Source organism: Pan troglodytes, chromosome X (assembly GCF_028858775.2).
Source record: "Pan troglodytes isolate AG18354 chromosome X, NHGRI_mPanTro3-v2.0_pri, whole genome shotgun sequence".
In the NCBI taxonomy this organism is placed as follows: Eukaryota; Metazoa; Chordata; class Mammalia; order Primates; family Hominidae; genus Pan; species Pan troglodytes.
Genome location: NC_072421.2, coordinates 138167457 through 138184521, shown reverse-complemented (window position 1 = coordinate 138184521; position 17065 = coordinate 138167457). Strand labels below are relative to the sequence as shown.

Below are 17065 nucleotides of genomic sequence, written 5' to 3'. Positions count from 1 at the left end.
GTGTGTTGTGTGTCTACCCAACTGGGAAATGTTTATGTGCACTGTCGGTTTTGCACTGTAGAGTAAGTCTGTGTTATGATGCAATTCTGTGCATTGTGGAAGCAATCTATGTGTTTACACGCATCACTGTGAATCATAAGGCACATCTAAGTATGGGGGATGTGATTTAGTATGTTACAGAGTAAGTCTGTGCCCTGAAGGGCTTGTCTGTACATTTAGGGTGAGTCTCTGTGCTCGGTGGTGTTTGTGTGAGTTGTGAGGCAAGTATGTATATTGATGGGTGAATCTGTGCATTTTGGTGAATTTCTGTGCATGGCTTGGCATCTCCTGTTTTGTAGGCAGCAGCTTGAGCAGTGAAAACGGTCTATGTGCTTTGGGGTAAACCTAAGAGTGACATAGCAAATAGTTTCATATATTTTGGGATACATGTTTGCATTGTATAGGCACTATAAGAAGTGTTTTTTGTTGTTGTTTTCTTGTTTCTTTCTTTCTTTCTTTCTTTTTTTTTTAGACGAAGTCTCACTCTGTTGCCCAAGGTGGAGTGCAATGGCATGATCTCGGCTCACTGCAACCTCCACCTCCTGGGTTCAAGTGATTCTCCTGCCTCAGCCTCCCGAGTAGCTGGGACTACAAGCATGTGCCACCATGCCCGGCTAATTTTTTTGTATTTTTAGTAGAGACAAGGTTTCACCATGTTGGACAGGCTGGTCTTGAACTCCTGACCTTGTGATCCGCCCGCCTCGGACTCCCAAAGTGCTGGGATTACAGGCATGAGCCACCCACCTGGCTGTGTTTTTTGTGTGTGAAATAAATCTGTATGACAAATGTGTGCCTGACATTTCTGAGCACTGTGGGCTTAGAGTGTTATGCTGTGGGATGTGTTTGTACGCTGTGGGTTGCATCAGTATTGTGGGATGGGTGAGGGTATCCTGGATCACATCTGTGACTGTGCCCAAAAGGGTGGGTCTGAATACCTTAAAGAAAGATTAGGTGTCTCTACAGCCTGAGTGTGTCTGTTGTAGAATAAATCTGTTGTAGAGCCAGTTTTTCCTGCTATGATGCCAAGCTGTACATTGTCAGGTATGTCTATTTATCAGAGTGTGTCTGAGGAGTTTGAGTTGTATTTTGGTGATGCAGGGACACAGCATGCATTGTGTGGTAACTCTGGGGTAAGGTCTAGATATTTTAGGGCAAATGAGTGAACTCTGGAGCAAGTAATTGTTTTTTTGTTTGTTTTTGTTGCTGGGTTTTTTTTTTTTTAATTTTTTTTTTTTTTTTGAGGCAAAGTTTCACCCTTGTTGCCCAGGCTGGAGTGCAGTGGCACAATCTTGGCTCACTGCAACCTCCGCCTCTTGGGTTCAAGCGATTCTCCTGCCTCAGCCTCCGGAGCAGCTGAGATTACAGGCATGCACCACCATGCCCGGCTAATTTTGTATTTTTAGTGGAGACGGGGTTTCTCCATGTTGGTGAGACTGGTCTCGAACTCCCAACGTCAGGTGATCCGCCTGCCTAGGCCTCCCAAAGTGCTGGGATAACAGGCGTGAGCCACCGCGTCCGGCTGGTGCAAGTATTTGTATTGTGTGGTGAGTGTGTCTTTTGTGACATGAATTTGTGCACTGTAGGACAAGTTTGTGTGCTGTGACACAATTGTGTGCATCAAGGAGTGATATATGTTGTAAGATGTACCGTTGCATGTCTCTGTGGTGGGGTAAACTTGTCTGAAAGCTATAGGGAGAGTCTCTGTAGTATGGGTTTAGTCTGTGCTTTGCGGGGTGACTCTACGTGCTCTGCGGAGTGTCTGTGTAGTGCTGGGCAAGTCTGTGTCCTGAGGTGATGGTCTGTGGCCTATGGTGCTTGTCTGTACACAATGGGGTGAGTCTGTCTGTTGTGGGAGAGTCTTTGTGTCATGATGCGGGTCTTCAAGCTGTCTCATGAGTCTATTCTCGGGAAAGTCTGTTTCATTGGCAAGAGTCCCTGTGCTCTAGGACGAGTCTATGGTCTGTGGTGAGAGTATGTGATGTCAGGGGTGTCTGTGTGCCCTGGGGAGAGTCTGCTTGCTGTGGGAAGAAGCTGTACACTCTGGAGAAAGTCTGTGTGCTGTGGGGTGAGTCTACTGGCCTTGAGAGTATGTGTGCTTGTCGGGGAAGCTGTGTTCTATGGGGTAAGTCTGTATGCTGTGTGTTTCCTAAAATGGGTTCGTGTGATGTGGGAACAGTGTGTGATGTTGGGATTGTCGGTGTGTCATAGTAGAGTCCTTATGGGGGGGGCAAGTCTGTGTCATGCGGGGTGCATCAGTGTGCCTTAGGTGAGTCTCTGCATTAAGCAGTACATATGTGCCTCTGGGAGAGTCTAATGATACGGGGATTGGGGTGTCCATGTGTTCTGGGGAACATCTTTTTGCTGTGGTGCTTGTCGATGTGCCTTTGGATATGTCTGTGTACTGGAAGGCAAGTGTGTGTACTGTGAGAAGAGTCTAGGTGCTGTGGGGGTAAATGTGTGTTTGTGTTATCTGGTCAGTGTGTGCTTTAAAGGGTGAGTTTGTATACTGCGGACACAAGTCTGCTTCCAGGCAAGTCCCCCTTAGTATCTACAAATAATAATAGACAACACTTACATAATGGTTACTATGTGCCAGACACTGTTCTAAACATGCTGTTAGCATCCCCATTTTACATCTGAGGAAACTAAGAGATTTAAGTAACCCGTCCCACAGTCATGCAACTAGCAAGCAGCCGAGGTCTGAAACCAGGCAGTCTGTTTCCTGTTCTCATACTATTATGATTCCCCTCGGGGCCCTGAGGGCATCGGTGGCCTCAAACCTTAGAAAGCCTTCGTGGTCACTGGTGAGCATATAGAGAGCAGTTAATTTGGGAGGAAAGAAAAGGAGTGGCTAAAAGCCTTCCAAGCTTTATTTAAAAAAAAAAAAAAAGCTCCATATACAGTAACGATGGCAGTTTAGCTCAGAAAAACTGACGTCATGTCTGCCAAATAACTCCAGCCACTGCGGCCCTCAGGACCCCTCCCCTGGCCCCACAGCCGCATTCTGCTACTGCAGTGGAGCAAATGCGCATGCACTGGCGAGCTGCCATTGCCAGGGAAACCAGCCTCCTCATAAACAAAACACAGTCTAATGCGGCAAGTCAGGAAACTACTGGGACTGAGGCTGTGAGCCAAAGGAGCCCCTTGCAATAACCGCAGGCAATGCAGCCTCCCACTCACGCGCCATCCTCCCCCCGCCCTTTTTTTTTCCCCCCCCAGAATCAGTAAAGCTAAGAGGCCCGGTGCAGAAGTCAATAGAGAGAGAAAGCTTCTTTGGGGACCCGGGAGAGGGTTGGTAATAGGTAGCAAGTGATTTTAATTGTCAGATTTCTCTGGGCAGTATTTAACCCATCTCCTACTAAAAAACTCCTTGCCTTATGTCTTGAGCCTTACACCTGCGGTGAAAAGAGGTGGCTCACTGGGGTGTGTCCGTATCTAGAAGAGGTAGTGGCAGTGGTGGCATGGGTTAGGACTCACCCTAGCTCCTTTAAATCCCTACATGAGACTACGGCCAGCAACAGGCTGGCAAACATTATTTACTTCTACTCCTCATACATTTCTTGTATTTCCCTCTTATATCATTCTAGAAAATTCCAAGAACTGAGTTGAGCCAACTTTAACTCTTTGAGTATCTGAAGAGTAAAAAAAAAAAAAAAAAAAAAAGAGGTTGAAGGAGGAACTTTAACCCCGGGGGTATTTTTTTTTTTAAACACACAATTGGGATATCAGGTGTGCCTAAGAGGAATAGCACACCTGAAACCGTGGTTTCATATATTTGGATTCCTTAATTTTAATTTGCAACAAGAATGTGACAAACTTAACATATTTAAAATGAAAAAAAAAGTCCTGTTTAAAATACTGCCCTAATCTGCATGTGCCTAGGATTTTTGAAACGCACAAGCACAAACATGGTGCTCTAGTATGCTGTCAGAAGCTGCAGGAAGGTAGGAGTACCATTGCAAAATGTAACCATCTTGGGTAAAGAGAAAATGGCCGACCTGTGGAAAGCTACACCCTATCTAATGGAAGAACAGTTGTTGCGTTGGATTATTCAATAAGTGATGCTGAAACAATCGGTGACCTATTAGGGGGAAAAAAATTAAATCCTACTGTATACCATATATCAAAATGAATTCTAGGTGGATTAAAGAGTTAATTGTAAAAAATGAAGCAATTAAATAACTAGAAAAAAATACAGGTGAATACACTAATCAAAGGAAAGAAAAAAATCACAACACTTAAGATGGTCAGATATGGAAATCTAACATGTAAAACTGTAAAATATCAAAAAAATCACCACCATAAATGGTAAAAATTAATAGGAAAACAATGGCTAGAAAATAATGTTTATACCACGTATAATAAATAAATTAGGTGATAGGTGTTGGGGGGAAGAAACCTTAAACTGTTTCATACCATTTGATCCAGGAATTCCATGTCTACGAATTTTTCCTAGGGAGAAAAAACCAGAAAAGCACACAGATATTTATATGGAAAGATATTCCTTCAGTTATTTATAACAGCAAAAATAATGCACATATAAACATTCAATAATCGGACATTTAGTGGGACATCTATATGATAGAAAATTATACATCCACAAAACATCACATTCTTGTGGAATATTTTAAAATATGGGGAATTGCTCCCAATATATATTTAATGGATCAAACAGGCTAAAAATTGTATGTACATGTGATCTTCATTTTGTATAATATATTTCTATGCATTTATTTGCATATATTCAGAGAAAAGAGACTGACAGTAATAAGATTAATAGTAATTATCTCTAAGTTACGGAATTATGGGTAATTTTTATAGTCATCTTTAAATTATTCAAAATTTACTACAATGACTATGATATTTTTATAATAAAGGGGAAAACATCATTTTTAATATTTTAGTAAGTGTATAAAAGCACTGGAAGCACAGAGAGGAAGGCGTAGAAGCAAAGACAAAATACCAATATACACCAGTGGAGGATCACGCAAAACGAGCTCATTATGTACTACAGAAAGATTATAGCATTATTTGCATGTCAGTATGTATAGAATGTCTTATACAAGATGGAGTCCTGGCAAATTTTCTTCGCTACACCAGAGAATGGTCACATGTCCCTGGATGCGTCAGTCACTCTCTTTGCCGCAGTGCTCTGTTCAACACCCCCTCCCTTTGCCTCCAGTATGTTCTCTCCCTTTCCCTCTGCAAAACATGCTACCAGCAGACATGTTCAACTTGGGAAAATGGCCCATCTTGAGGACTTTCTTTTAAGCTTTTTCATTCTTATTTTTCCTCTTTGATTGCTGCTGCTTTGTCATCTAACTCAAAAACGAAATCTATTTATCTATCATTTTTCTTTTCCTCACGTTCAAGGGCCAGTTTGAATTTCAAAGGAATAAATCACCACTTCACTTTTTTTTTTCGTTTTTCTTGCAGAAACAGAGCTACAAAAGCTCTGTTTTCAGGAATGTTTCAGAAACAAACATTAAAGCTTCGTTGATAAGAATCTCTGCTATCCATCTCACATCCCTTTTCAAAAAAAGAAGCACCGAGAACACTCTTGTCTTTACTGTATAAATCGCTGTCCAAAAATACAAATTAATTTTTTCCAATGAAAGCACGATCATAATATTCATTATTACTTTTTCATGATTTTTTCATCCTAAAGTCAAATTTTAATGTTTCTCATTGAATACACTTTCATATCTCACATGAAGCAATCAATCTGAACATTATTACAAACTGCCCTCTTCCTCATTTTCTCTCTAGTACAGACATCCCGTCACACGACTTTCTTAATTTAAAAAAATGAGGCATCGTATCCTTTTCTGCATTGCAAAGTAATATTTTTCTTATGCTCTCCCAGCACTGAGAAAATAAACCAGGTTTGAGAACATCTTGAATCATAACCCATTTCATCACGTCAAAATATCATAAAGCTGAGGTACAATTCTGAAAGCAATTCTCCAATTTAGTAACATCTTCATTAAATCTTATTTTAGGAAATATTTTACAAGAATCACAAGGGGAAAGTTTCTATATTGCCTCCTAGCAACTCCATCATTTAAGAAACAAGCTTTAAACTAGAAAAATGACCAGGGAATATTTAGAATTTAATTAATCCATTTCCCAATGCTGCTGATTAGAATCAGAGATTCCTACACAATTTTGCATTATTCTATTCCCTCAAAACATGTCGCTTGCTTAAAAAATCTTAGTCTGGATATCTATTTTACAAAATATTTCTCAGCTACTTACCAGTGGCATGCTGTCTCCCTACCAGCTCTGAGGCTGTCGCACTGAAGGAGTGGGGGCAAACAGCAGCGCAACAGCCACTTGGAAATGAGATGTACTCTGAAAAAAAAGGGATTATCCCTATGGAAAGAAATGAAATGCCTTGAGATTATCCTCAAAAATTCTCCAAAAACATGAAATCATACTAAACATTATATGCTAAAATGTGCATGCTCTTCAAAGGGCAGATTTTGATAGCTAAACCTCTAATCCAAAACACACTTAAGTTGCCTTGATTTCCAGAGGAACCCCTACAAGACTATGAGCTTTTGGCTCTCCCGTCTCCTAGCAACAGTCTCATTAACTTTTTTTTTTTCCTGCAGTGGTCCTACTAGGCATCAGAGAACATTGACAAGGTCTAGTCTCTGAGGATGAACATTACCATTTTGTTGTTCAATATGTGTTTTCTCCCAGGCAAGTAATAAGGAAAGATAGAAATTCAAATAACAAAGTCCCCAGAAGATTTCTGATTCAAATGACATTCCACAATGAAAAGCAGAAAATTTTTTGGTTCCCTCACTTGGTACAATGCTGTCAGTAGAACCCTGTTCTAATATGAATGTGCTCAATGCTACCAAACTGTACAGTTAAAATCAAGTGGAAATTTTTTGTTACATATTTTTCCTCCAATAAAAAAGAGAGAAAGAACGATTCATTCACTCCACAAATACGTGTCGTGCAACAAAATGAGGTATTCCTGTAATACCACAGTCAAAATATGGTGGTGGGGACAGGGATTATAAAAGTGAATAAAAAATAGTCCATCCTCCGTTTATAAGTTCATAAGGTAATAATATGCACAGGCTGCAAAATAGAAGTATTTTGTCGAAGTTATTCTTTTTTTCATCAGTTTTGGGTAACGTTATCATTAGAGTTGTTACATAATCTGCCCCAAACTACTGGACTCCCGATGGGTGGAAGAAGTAAAGAAACACATATATAATGTTAAAATATACAAACATATATTCGTATATCTCAACTGATCATGCACACTTATTTTTACAGTGTAGCTTTTAGAAAATTTTTACTTCTATTTTCACAAATGTATTCACTTCAGAACAACTTTTCAACATTACATCATTACATAAACTGCTTTTAAAACTAATTTAATTTCTGCCAGATAGGAAATATGTGGCAATCCAGTTCAGTACCTTATAATAAAAAAAGATCAGTACCTTTATTATGTATTTATTATAGGTCAGGCACTTTTCTAAGTACCAGGTGATGAACCTGAAAAGACTAAGTAACAGAACGAGGATACCAACCTTTCTTACTTAAAGCTCAAGCTCCTCATCACATCACTGAATCACAAACATCAGAGTTCTTCTAAATCACCTGGAGTGTTAATTTTTTAAAATGAGGACTAAAGGGACCTATTCCCAAGTATTCTGTTTTGGCAGGCTAGGGACAAGCCCAGAAATCTGTATTTTTAACAAATGTCATCATTTGGTTCTGACCAGAAAACTTAAATATAATCTGTATTATTGGTAATGTTATTGGAGAAGTAAATTCTAAAACTATGACACATACATACATACACACACATACACACACACACACACACACACACACCATGTGTGTATATTCTGCATGGTTAGAACAAACGAGTAAATGCATTTTTTGGGGTTATTTTTGGAACCAGAGTTCTCACTATAGGAGAAAGGAGATACAAATATGAATGTGAGAAAGTGAAGAGAATCCTAAAGAAACCTTTGGTGACGGATTTGAATCGGAATTTTTAGTATGAACTCATGATTTCCTAAGACAAATCTTACTAGGTCTGTCCACAGAAAGGAGGCAATGACACTCCAGTAGCAATTAATATGACACACCAGCAGCAATGAGTACATCTAATGCCCAGGTATTAGTTTCTAAATACTGTTGTCTACTAAAAGAAACCAAGGTTTACTGGAAAAATAGCTGACGCTATACATGGGGCAGGAAAAATACAAGTGAACTTGAAGTATCTTGTATTATAAGCCAAAAAGCACTTGAAGAATGATGAGAACACATCAAAAAGACACAGGAGATGTCTTGAAAGGGCTCTCACTGGCTAACTCTGGTACAATTTGATCATCAAAAGGAATAATAATGGTCGTTGACTATAAAACATAGAATAAAAAAATCCGTGAGTCCACAGTGATAGTAAAAAAGAAAAAGTGGTAATGGAGAGGGTAACTGCTTTGTTCTAAAAGAATAACAGAAAAGAACAGAAACTGCTTTTTTCTAAAAGGAGATATATTTGTAAGGAATGACAGAATTTGTAACTGACCATTTAGAAACCTTCAGTATAGGCCGGGCACGGTGGCTCATGCCTGTAATCCCAGCACTTTGCCTGTAATCCCAGCACTTTGGGAGGCCGACACAGGTGGATCTCCTGAGGTCAGGAGTTCGAGACCAGCCTGGCCAACATGGTGAAACTTCGTCTCCACTAAAAATACAAAAATTAGCTAGTCATGGTGGCAGGTGCCTGTAATCCCAGCTACTCGGGAGGCTGAGGCAGGAGAATTGCTTGAACTCTGGAGGCAGAGGTTGCAGTGAGCTGAGATCGCGCCACTACACTCCAGCCTGGGTGACAGAGAGAGACTCCGTCTCCGAAGAAAAAAGAAAAAAAGAAAAGAAAAGAAACCATCAGTATAATAACAGGTTTAGGCAAGAATCGTCAATGCATACCAAAACCATTAGGCAAAACACCGGGGAAGAGAATATTCACAGGACTTTTAAGTATTGCCCATAGGCTACTAATTAAATATAAAAGAGAAAAATGTGCATTTTCAATGGAGTGATTTGGAATACCCCTGCCTTAACTGATTAAACTTCATGTCACCAATAATAGCACAAACTGAAATGTGCCTTTTGATGTGATGAAATGGGAAGCACACGTCATCTATTTAAGTACTAGCCAAAAATATTTTATCTGAAGAATCAATCATTAAATCCAGATTGTGGAACAATCTAGAAGACAGCTGGCCTGAACCATCAAACTATTTTTAAAAAGTGGGAGGGCAGGGAAACTATCCTAGATTAATGAAGATTAAAAAGATACAACTACCAAATACAATGTAGCAATAGGTTAATCATTGGTAAATCTAGGTCAAGTATACACAGGTGTTCACTGTGTTATTTTTTGAGCTTTTCTGTAGGCTTGAAGTATTTTAAATGAAAAAAAAAATTAATGGCCCGGCGCGGTGGCTTATGTCTGTAATCCCAGCACTTTGGGAGGCAGAGGCAGACGGATCACCTGAGGTTAGGAGTTCAAGACCAGTCTGGCCAACATGGTAAAACTCCATCTCTACTAAAAATACAAAAATTAGGACCAGGCACGGTGGCTTACGCCAATAATTCCAGCACTTTGGGAGGCTGAGGCAGGTGCATGACCTGAGGTCAGGAGTTCGAGACCAGCCTGACTGATATGGTGACACCTCATCTCTACTAAAAAATACAAAAATTAGCTGGGTGTGGTGGTGTGCGCCTGTAGTCCCAGCTACTTGGGAGGCTGAGACAGGAGAATTGCTTGCACCCAGGAGGCGGAGGTTGCAGTGAGCCAAGATCGAGCCACTGCACTCCAGACTGGGCGACAGAGCGAGACTCTGTCTCAAAAACAAAAGAACAACAAAATTAGCTGGGCATGGTGGCAGGCACGTGCCTGTAATCCCAGCTATTGAGGAGGCTGAAGTGGGAGAATCGCCTGAACATGAGAGGCAGAGGTTGCAGTGAGCCGAGATCGTGCCACTGCACTCCAGCCTGGGCGACAGAGTGAGACCTCACCTCAAAAAAGAAAAAGAAAAAAGAAAGAAAAAGAAAAAAATTATTAAAAGGTAAATTTAGAAAATAAAGAGGAAAATACTTTCAGAAAAAGAATTATTGCACAATAATTATATTTAAAGTTAAAATTCATATACATTTTGAAATTAATGATAATCAGGTTTGTAATTCCTAAGTTAGAGAAAGAACTTTCCATACTGACCAGATGGAGGATGAACACAACTGGTCTTCCATATCCACGAGTTCTTCATCTGTGAATTCAAAATTGAAAATATTTTTTAAAAATCCATCTGCACTGGACATGTATAGACTTTTTTTCTGTGTCATTATTCCCTAAATAATACCATATAGACATACCTCATTTTGTTACACATCACTTTATTGCACTTTGTAAATCTTGCATTTTTTACAAATTTAATGTTTGTGGCAACTCTGCATCTAGCAAGGCTATTGGTGCCATTTTTCCAACATGTGCTCACTTGGTGTCTCTGTCACATTTTGGTAATTCTTGCTATATTTCAAACTTTTTCATTATCATTATATCTGTTATGATGATCTGTGATTAGTGATCTTCGATGTTACTATTGTAATTATTTGGGGGCGCCATAAACTGTGCCCATATAAAAGGGGAACTTAGGCCAGGTGCGGTGGCTCACACCTGTAATCCCAGCACTTTGGGAGGCTGAGGCGGGCGGATCATGAGGTCAGGACCCAGCACTTTGGGAGGCCAAGGCGGACAGATCACGGGGTCAGGAGTTCAAGACCAGACTGGCCAACATGGTGAAATCCCGTCTCTACTAAAATACAAAAAAAACCAAAAAAAATAGTTGGGCATGGTGGTGCGTGCCTATAATCTCAGCTACTCAGAAGGCTGAGGCAGGAGAATTGCCTGAACCCGGAAGGCAGAGGTTGTAGTGAGCTGAGATCGTGCCACTGCACTCCAGCCTGGGCAACAGAGTGAGACTCCATCTCAAAAAAAACAAATAAAGGGGGGAACTTAATTGATCAATGTTGTGTGTGTTCTGACTGCTCTACCACCCTGCTGTTTTCCCATCTCTCTCTCTCTCTTCTAGATTTCCTATTCCCTGAGACAAAACAATAATGAAATTAGGCCAATTAATAATCCAACAATGACCTTTAAATGTTCGAGTGAAAGAGTCCTCCCACATCTCTCACTCTAAATCTAAAGCTAAAAATGAATAAGATTAGTGAAAAGGGCATGTGAAAAGCCGAGACAGGCTGAGAGCAAGGGCTCTGGCACCAAACAGCCAAATAGTGAATACAAAGGAAACACTCTTGAAGGAAATTAAAAGTGCTACTCCAGTCAATACACGAAAGATAAGAAAGCGAAACAGCCTTATTGTTGATATAGACTAAGTTTGAGTGGTCCGGATAGATCAAACTAGCCACAATATTCCTTTAAGCCAAATCCTAATCCAGAGCAAGGCCCTAATTCTCTTCAATTCTGTGAAGGCCCTAGCCTTCGTCTCCTAAGAGGTGAGGAAGCTGTAGAAGGAAAATTTGAAGGTAGCAAAGGTTGGTTCACAAGTTTAAGGAAAGAAGCAGTCTCTATAGCATAAAAGTGCAAGGTGAAGCAGCAAGTGCTGATGGAGAAGCTGCAGCAAGTTATCCAGAAGATCTAGCTAAGATCATTGATGAAAGTAGCTACACTGAAGAACACATTTTCAGTGTAGATGTAACAACCTTCTATTAAGAGAAGATGTCATCTGGGACTTTAATAGATAGAGAGAATAAATCAATACCTGGCTTCAAATCTTGAAACGACAGACTGGATCTCTTGTTAGGGATTAATGCAGCTGGTGACTTTAAGTTGAAGCCAATGCTCATTTACCATTCTGATAACCCTAGGGCTCTGAAGAATTATGCCACATCCACTCTGCCTGTGCTCTGTAAATGGAAAAACAAAGCCTGGATGACATCACGTCTATTTACAGCATGGTTTACTGAATATTTTAAGCCGACTATTGAAACACACTGCTCAGAAAAAATAAGATTCTTTTCAAAATATTGCTGCTCAATGACAATGCACCTATCCACCCAAGAGCTCTGATGAAGGTGTCCAAGGAGATGAATGTTGTGTTCATGCCTGCTACCACAATATCCATTTTGCAGCCCATGGATCAAGAAGTAACTTTGACTTTCAAGTCTCATAATTTAAGAAATAAATTTCATAAGTTTATAGATGCCATAGATAGTTATCCTTCGATGGATCTGAGCAAAGTCAATTGAAAACCTTCTGGAAATAAATCACCATTCTAGAAGCCATTATCAACATTTGTGATTCATGCTATTAAGAACATTTGTGGCTGGGCACGGTGGCTCACGCCTGTAATCCCAACACTTTGGGAGGCCGAGGCGGGCAGATCAATTGAGGTCAGGAGTTTGAGACCAGCCCCGCCAACATGGTGAAACCCCATCTCTATTAAAAAATACAAAAATTAGCTGGGCGTGGTGGTGCACGCCTGTAATCCCAGCTACTCGGGAGCCTGAAGCACAAGAATCGCTTGAACCCGGGAGGCGGAGGTTGCAGTGAGCCAAGATCGTGCCACTGCACTCCAGCCTGGGCGATAGAGCAAGACTCAGTCTCAAAAAAAAGAGAGAACATTTGTGATTCATGTGATTCATGGGAGGAGAATATCAACATATTAACACGGGTTTGGAAGAACTTGATTCCAATCCTCATGAATAACTTTGAGAGGCTCAATACATCAGTAGAGGAGTTACCTGTAGACGTGGTGGAAATAACAAGAGAACTAGAATTAGAAGTAGAGCCTGAAGATGTAACTGAATTGTTGCAATCTCATGATAAATCTTGAATGGATGAGGAGTTGCTTCTTACAGATGAGTAAAGAAAGTGGTTTCTTGAGATAGTATCTTCTCCTGGAGAAGATGCTGTGAATATTATTGACATTATTACAAAGGATTTAAAATATTCCATAAACTTAGTTGATAAAGCAGCAGCATGGTTTCAGAGGATTGACTCAAATTTTGAAAGAAGTTTTTTTGGTTTGTTTGTTTGTTTTTTTCGAGATGGAATCTTGCTCTGTCACCCAGGCTGGAGTGCAGTGGCGCAATCTTGGCTCACTGAAACCTCCGCCTCCCGGATTCAAGCAATTCTCCTGCCTCAGCATCCTGAGTAGCTGGGATTACAGGCACTCGCCACTGCACCCGGCTAAGTTTTGTATTTTCAGTAGAGACAGGGTTTCACCATATTGGCCAGGCTGGTCTTGAACTCCTGACCTCATGATCCGCCTACCTTGGCCTCCCAAAGTGCTGGATTATAGGCATGAGCCATGAAAAAAGTTTTGCTGTGGGTAAAATGCGATCAAATAACATCACATTGTACAAAGAAATCTCTTGTGAAAGGAGGAGCCAATAAATGTGGCAAACTTCATTGTTTTTTTTTTGTTGTGTTTTTTTTTTTTTTTTTTTTTTTCAGAGAAAGGGTCTCCCTCCGTGCCTGGAGTGCAGTGGCATGATCTCCACTCACTGCAACATCCACCTCCTAGGCTCAAGAGATCCACCAACCTCAGCCTCCTGAGTAGCTGGGACTACAGGCGCATGCCACCATGCCTGGCTAATTCTTTTTGTATTTTTTGTAGAGATGGGGTTTTACCACGTTGCTCGGGCTGGTCTCAAACACCTGAACTCAAACGATCTGCCCACCTTGGCCTCCCAAAGTGCTGGAATTTTAGATGTAAGCCACTGCACCTGGCCTCGTTGTTCTTATTTTAAGATATTGCCACAGCCACATCACCCTCCAGTAACCACCACCCTGATCAGTCATCAGCAATCAACATCAGGCAAGACCCGCCTTCCACCAGCAAAATGATTATGTCTTGCTAAAGGCTCAGATGATTGTTAGCATTTTTATCAATAAAGTATTTTTTAAGTTACGGTATGTACTTTTTTTTAGGCACAGTAGTATTGCACATTTAATAGACTACGGTACAGTGTAAACATACCTTTTGTATGCACTGGGAAATCAAAACATTTGTGTGACTTGCTTTACTGTGATATTTGCTTTATTGCAATGGTGTGGATATTGAACTGAACCTGGGATATCAGCAAGTTATGCCTACGTAACAACCATTTACATGGCATTTACATTATCTTACCTCTAATACGTAATCTAGAGATCATTGAAATTATACAGGAGGAAATCCGTAGGACATAGGCAGACACTACGCCATTTTATATCAGACTTGAGCATATGCACATTTCGGTAACCGTGGGAGGTTCTGGAACCAATCCTCCACAGATACACAGGACAACTGTATTTGTCATGTGCCATCTAGTGGTAAAGTGCTAATTTACCGCATCTGAAGGATTTCTAATAATACCGAATTTGACAAATGACCTATTAAATATTACTATAATGTTATTGTCATAAATAAAATAAAACATTTTTGTATTATTGTGTATAAATAGAGTTCAAAGGTATTTCCCTTAATTTTCAGTATTTGTTCTTGATTATAGGGGAATGCCACTGCTGAGATGTCCTGATAATCTTTTGCATCTTTCCATAGGCTATATAGGCAAGGCTCAACTGGAAGCTGACCTAAATCTTGGCGAAGTGGCCTGTAATTCTCCCTGGGATATGATAAGATAAGTGGTCTTGTGAGGACTGTTTCTTTCGGTCTCCCTATCTTGTGGGAGGCTGCCAAAAGACAGTTCTCATCCACCTTCCTTATTCTGCTGAGGCATGGGATTTTCTATCTTGCTGCTTCTCTTATGGTGCAACTTCAGGCTATAGAACCACTTTGACATAGTATAGGAATAGTTCTTCCATGACAGAGTAACCCACTGCTCATGCCATCTGTCATCTGAAGCCTCTGGTTCACTGTAATCCTGTGGAACTAAGGATGTGGGGAGCTGACGCCATGATATTCTTGTTTATGCCGTCTGTGTTAGTAATAAACTGTCTGTATCCATTTAGGCTCCTTTTTTTTTTTTTTAATGGAGTCTCACTCTATCGCCCAGGCAGGAGTGCAGTGGCACGATCTTGGCTCACTGCAACCTCTGCCACCCGGGTTCAAGTGATTCTCCTGCCTCAGCCGCCCAAGTAGCTGGGATTACAGGCGCCTGCCACCGCGACTGGCTAATTTTTGTATTTGTAGTAGAGACAGGGTTTCACCATCTTGACCAGGCTGGTCTTGAACTCCTGACCTCGTGATCCACCTGCCTCGGCCTCCCAAAGTGCTGGGATTACAGGTGTGAGCTGCCGCACCCAGCCTAGAAATGTAATTCTTAATTTCCAAATTCATAGAATGTTTCCACTTTTGTTATTGGTTTCTGGATTAATTGAATTGTAATCAGAAAAAAAAACTTTACACTATTTCAGTCCTTTAAACATTGTTGAGATTTGCTTGACTTCTGTCCCCATCACTTTGTAAGGCCATGAAAACTGAAGCTCAAATTCAGTTGAAACTGAAGCTTTGTAAGGCCATGAAAACTGGAGCTGAGTTTGACAACTATTCTCAGTGCAAGGATAGTTTGTGTTTCCTTTTCTTTTCAAGTTCTCACTTTCACTTAGATATTTTGCCTTGTAGCTCCTTGCTATCTAGTCAACTTTTCCATACTTTCAGAAAGGTAGGCCAGGCGTAATCACTCATGCCTGTAATTCCAGCACATTAGGAGCCCGAAGTAGGAGGATCACTGGAACACAGGAGTTCAAGACCATCCTGGGTCACATAGCAAAACTCTGACTCTAAAAAAATTTTAAAAATTAGCCAGGTGAGGTGGCACCTAGTCCCAGCTACTAAGGAGGCTGAGGTGAGAGAACTGCTTGAGCCTGAGAGGTCGAGACTGCACTGAGCTATGATCGTGCCACTGCACTCCGGCCTGGGTGACAGAGCAAGACTCTGTCTCAAAAAAAAAAAAAAAAAAAAGCACATCGCAAATATTTTTTTTCTTTTTAATTTTGTTAAATTGACAAATAATAATTGTACATATTCATGGGATACATAATAGTCCTTAAATACGTATAACGTATAGTGATCAGATCAGGGTAATTAGCATATGCATCATCTCACACATTTTTCATTTCTTTCTGTTGGGAATGTCCAATATCCCCATAGCTATTTGAAACTATATATTGCTGTTAACTATAGTCTAGCATTTTTAATTGTTTTCAGCAAGATTGGTCTGAATCACATCATTTGAACACCAAATTTAGGTGCCCACTTGCAAATTACTATTTTTTACTTATACAATGAACAGTTTTGAAAAGTAAAAATGGCCTGTAATCCCAGCACTTTGGGAGGCCAAGGCGGGCGAATCACGAGGTCAGGAGTTTGAGACCAGCCTGGCCAACATAGTGAAACCCTGTTTCTACTAAAAACACAAAAATTAGCTGGGTGTAGTGGCACGCGTCTGTAGTCCCAGCTACTCGGGAGGCTGAGGTGGAAGAATGGCTTGAATCCGGGAGGTGGAGATTGCAGTGAGCCGAGACCATGCACCATTGCACTCCAGCCTGGGTGACAGAGTGAGACTCTGTCTCAAAAAAAAAAGTAAAAATGTTCTAAATTAATACAGAGAAATCTTATTGCTTTTTGAAGGAGAATTCATGTTTCTTGAACACTACTGCACCCTTCACTACTGTTTTTTGAAGGACAAAAATACATCTGGGTTGGCCAGCTCTTGAGGCAATCGAAGATAATCCATCAAGGATTTGATCTCTATATTTACCAGTTAGCTTTCTCCACGGACCATATATTCCACACACTAAATTCCAGCCCACTGAGGAACACAAGGGAAGCCCCTTATTATTTGAAAAAGAATTGAAGCACATAACAACTAAGGTTGCTATGTCAGTGCCATATTAATAATGCTATAATGTGTCAAACATCACAATTTATAGACATTATCTCATTTAATCTTCATCACAACCATGCAAGGTAATTCCTACTCACCCTATTTTTTCATATTGGGAAACTGAAGCTAA

At 40.5% G+C, this 17065-nt stretch overlaps 1 protein-coding gene across 1 annotated transcript in view; it reads right to left on the bottom strand.

Annotated features, from left to right (window-relative positions):
* Positions 1 to 12006, bottom strand: part of LOC129138603 (histidine-rich glycoprotein-like) — a 96541-nt gene extending 84535 nt beyond the window's left edge. The window contains exons 1-4 of the mRNA XM_063804315.1: positions 11862 to 12006; positions 10301 to 10349; positions 6298 to 6414; positions 4456 to 4491 (exon numbers count right to left, since the gene is read on the bottom strand). Coding sequence (XP_063660385.1) covers positions 4456 to 4491; positions 6298 to 6414; positions 10301 to 10349 — 202 coding nt within the window. The 5' untranslated portion in view covers positions 11862 to 12006. The remainder of the gene's footprint in view (positions 1 to 4455; positions 4492 to 6297; positions 6415 to 10300; positions 10350 to 11861) is intronic.
* Between the last annotated feature and the right edge of the window lie 5059 nt (positions 12007 to 17065).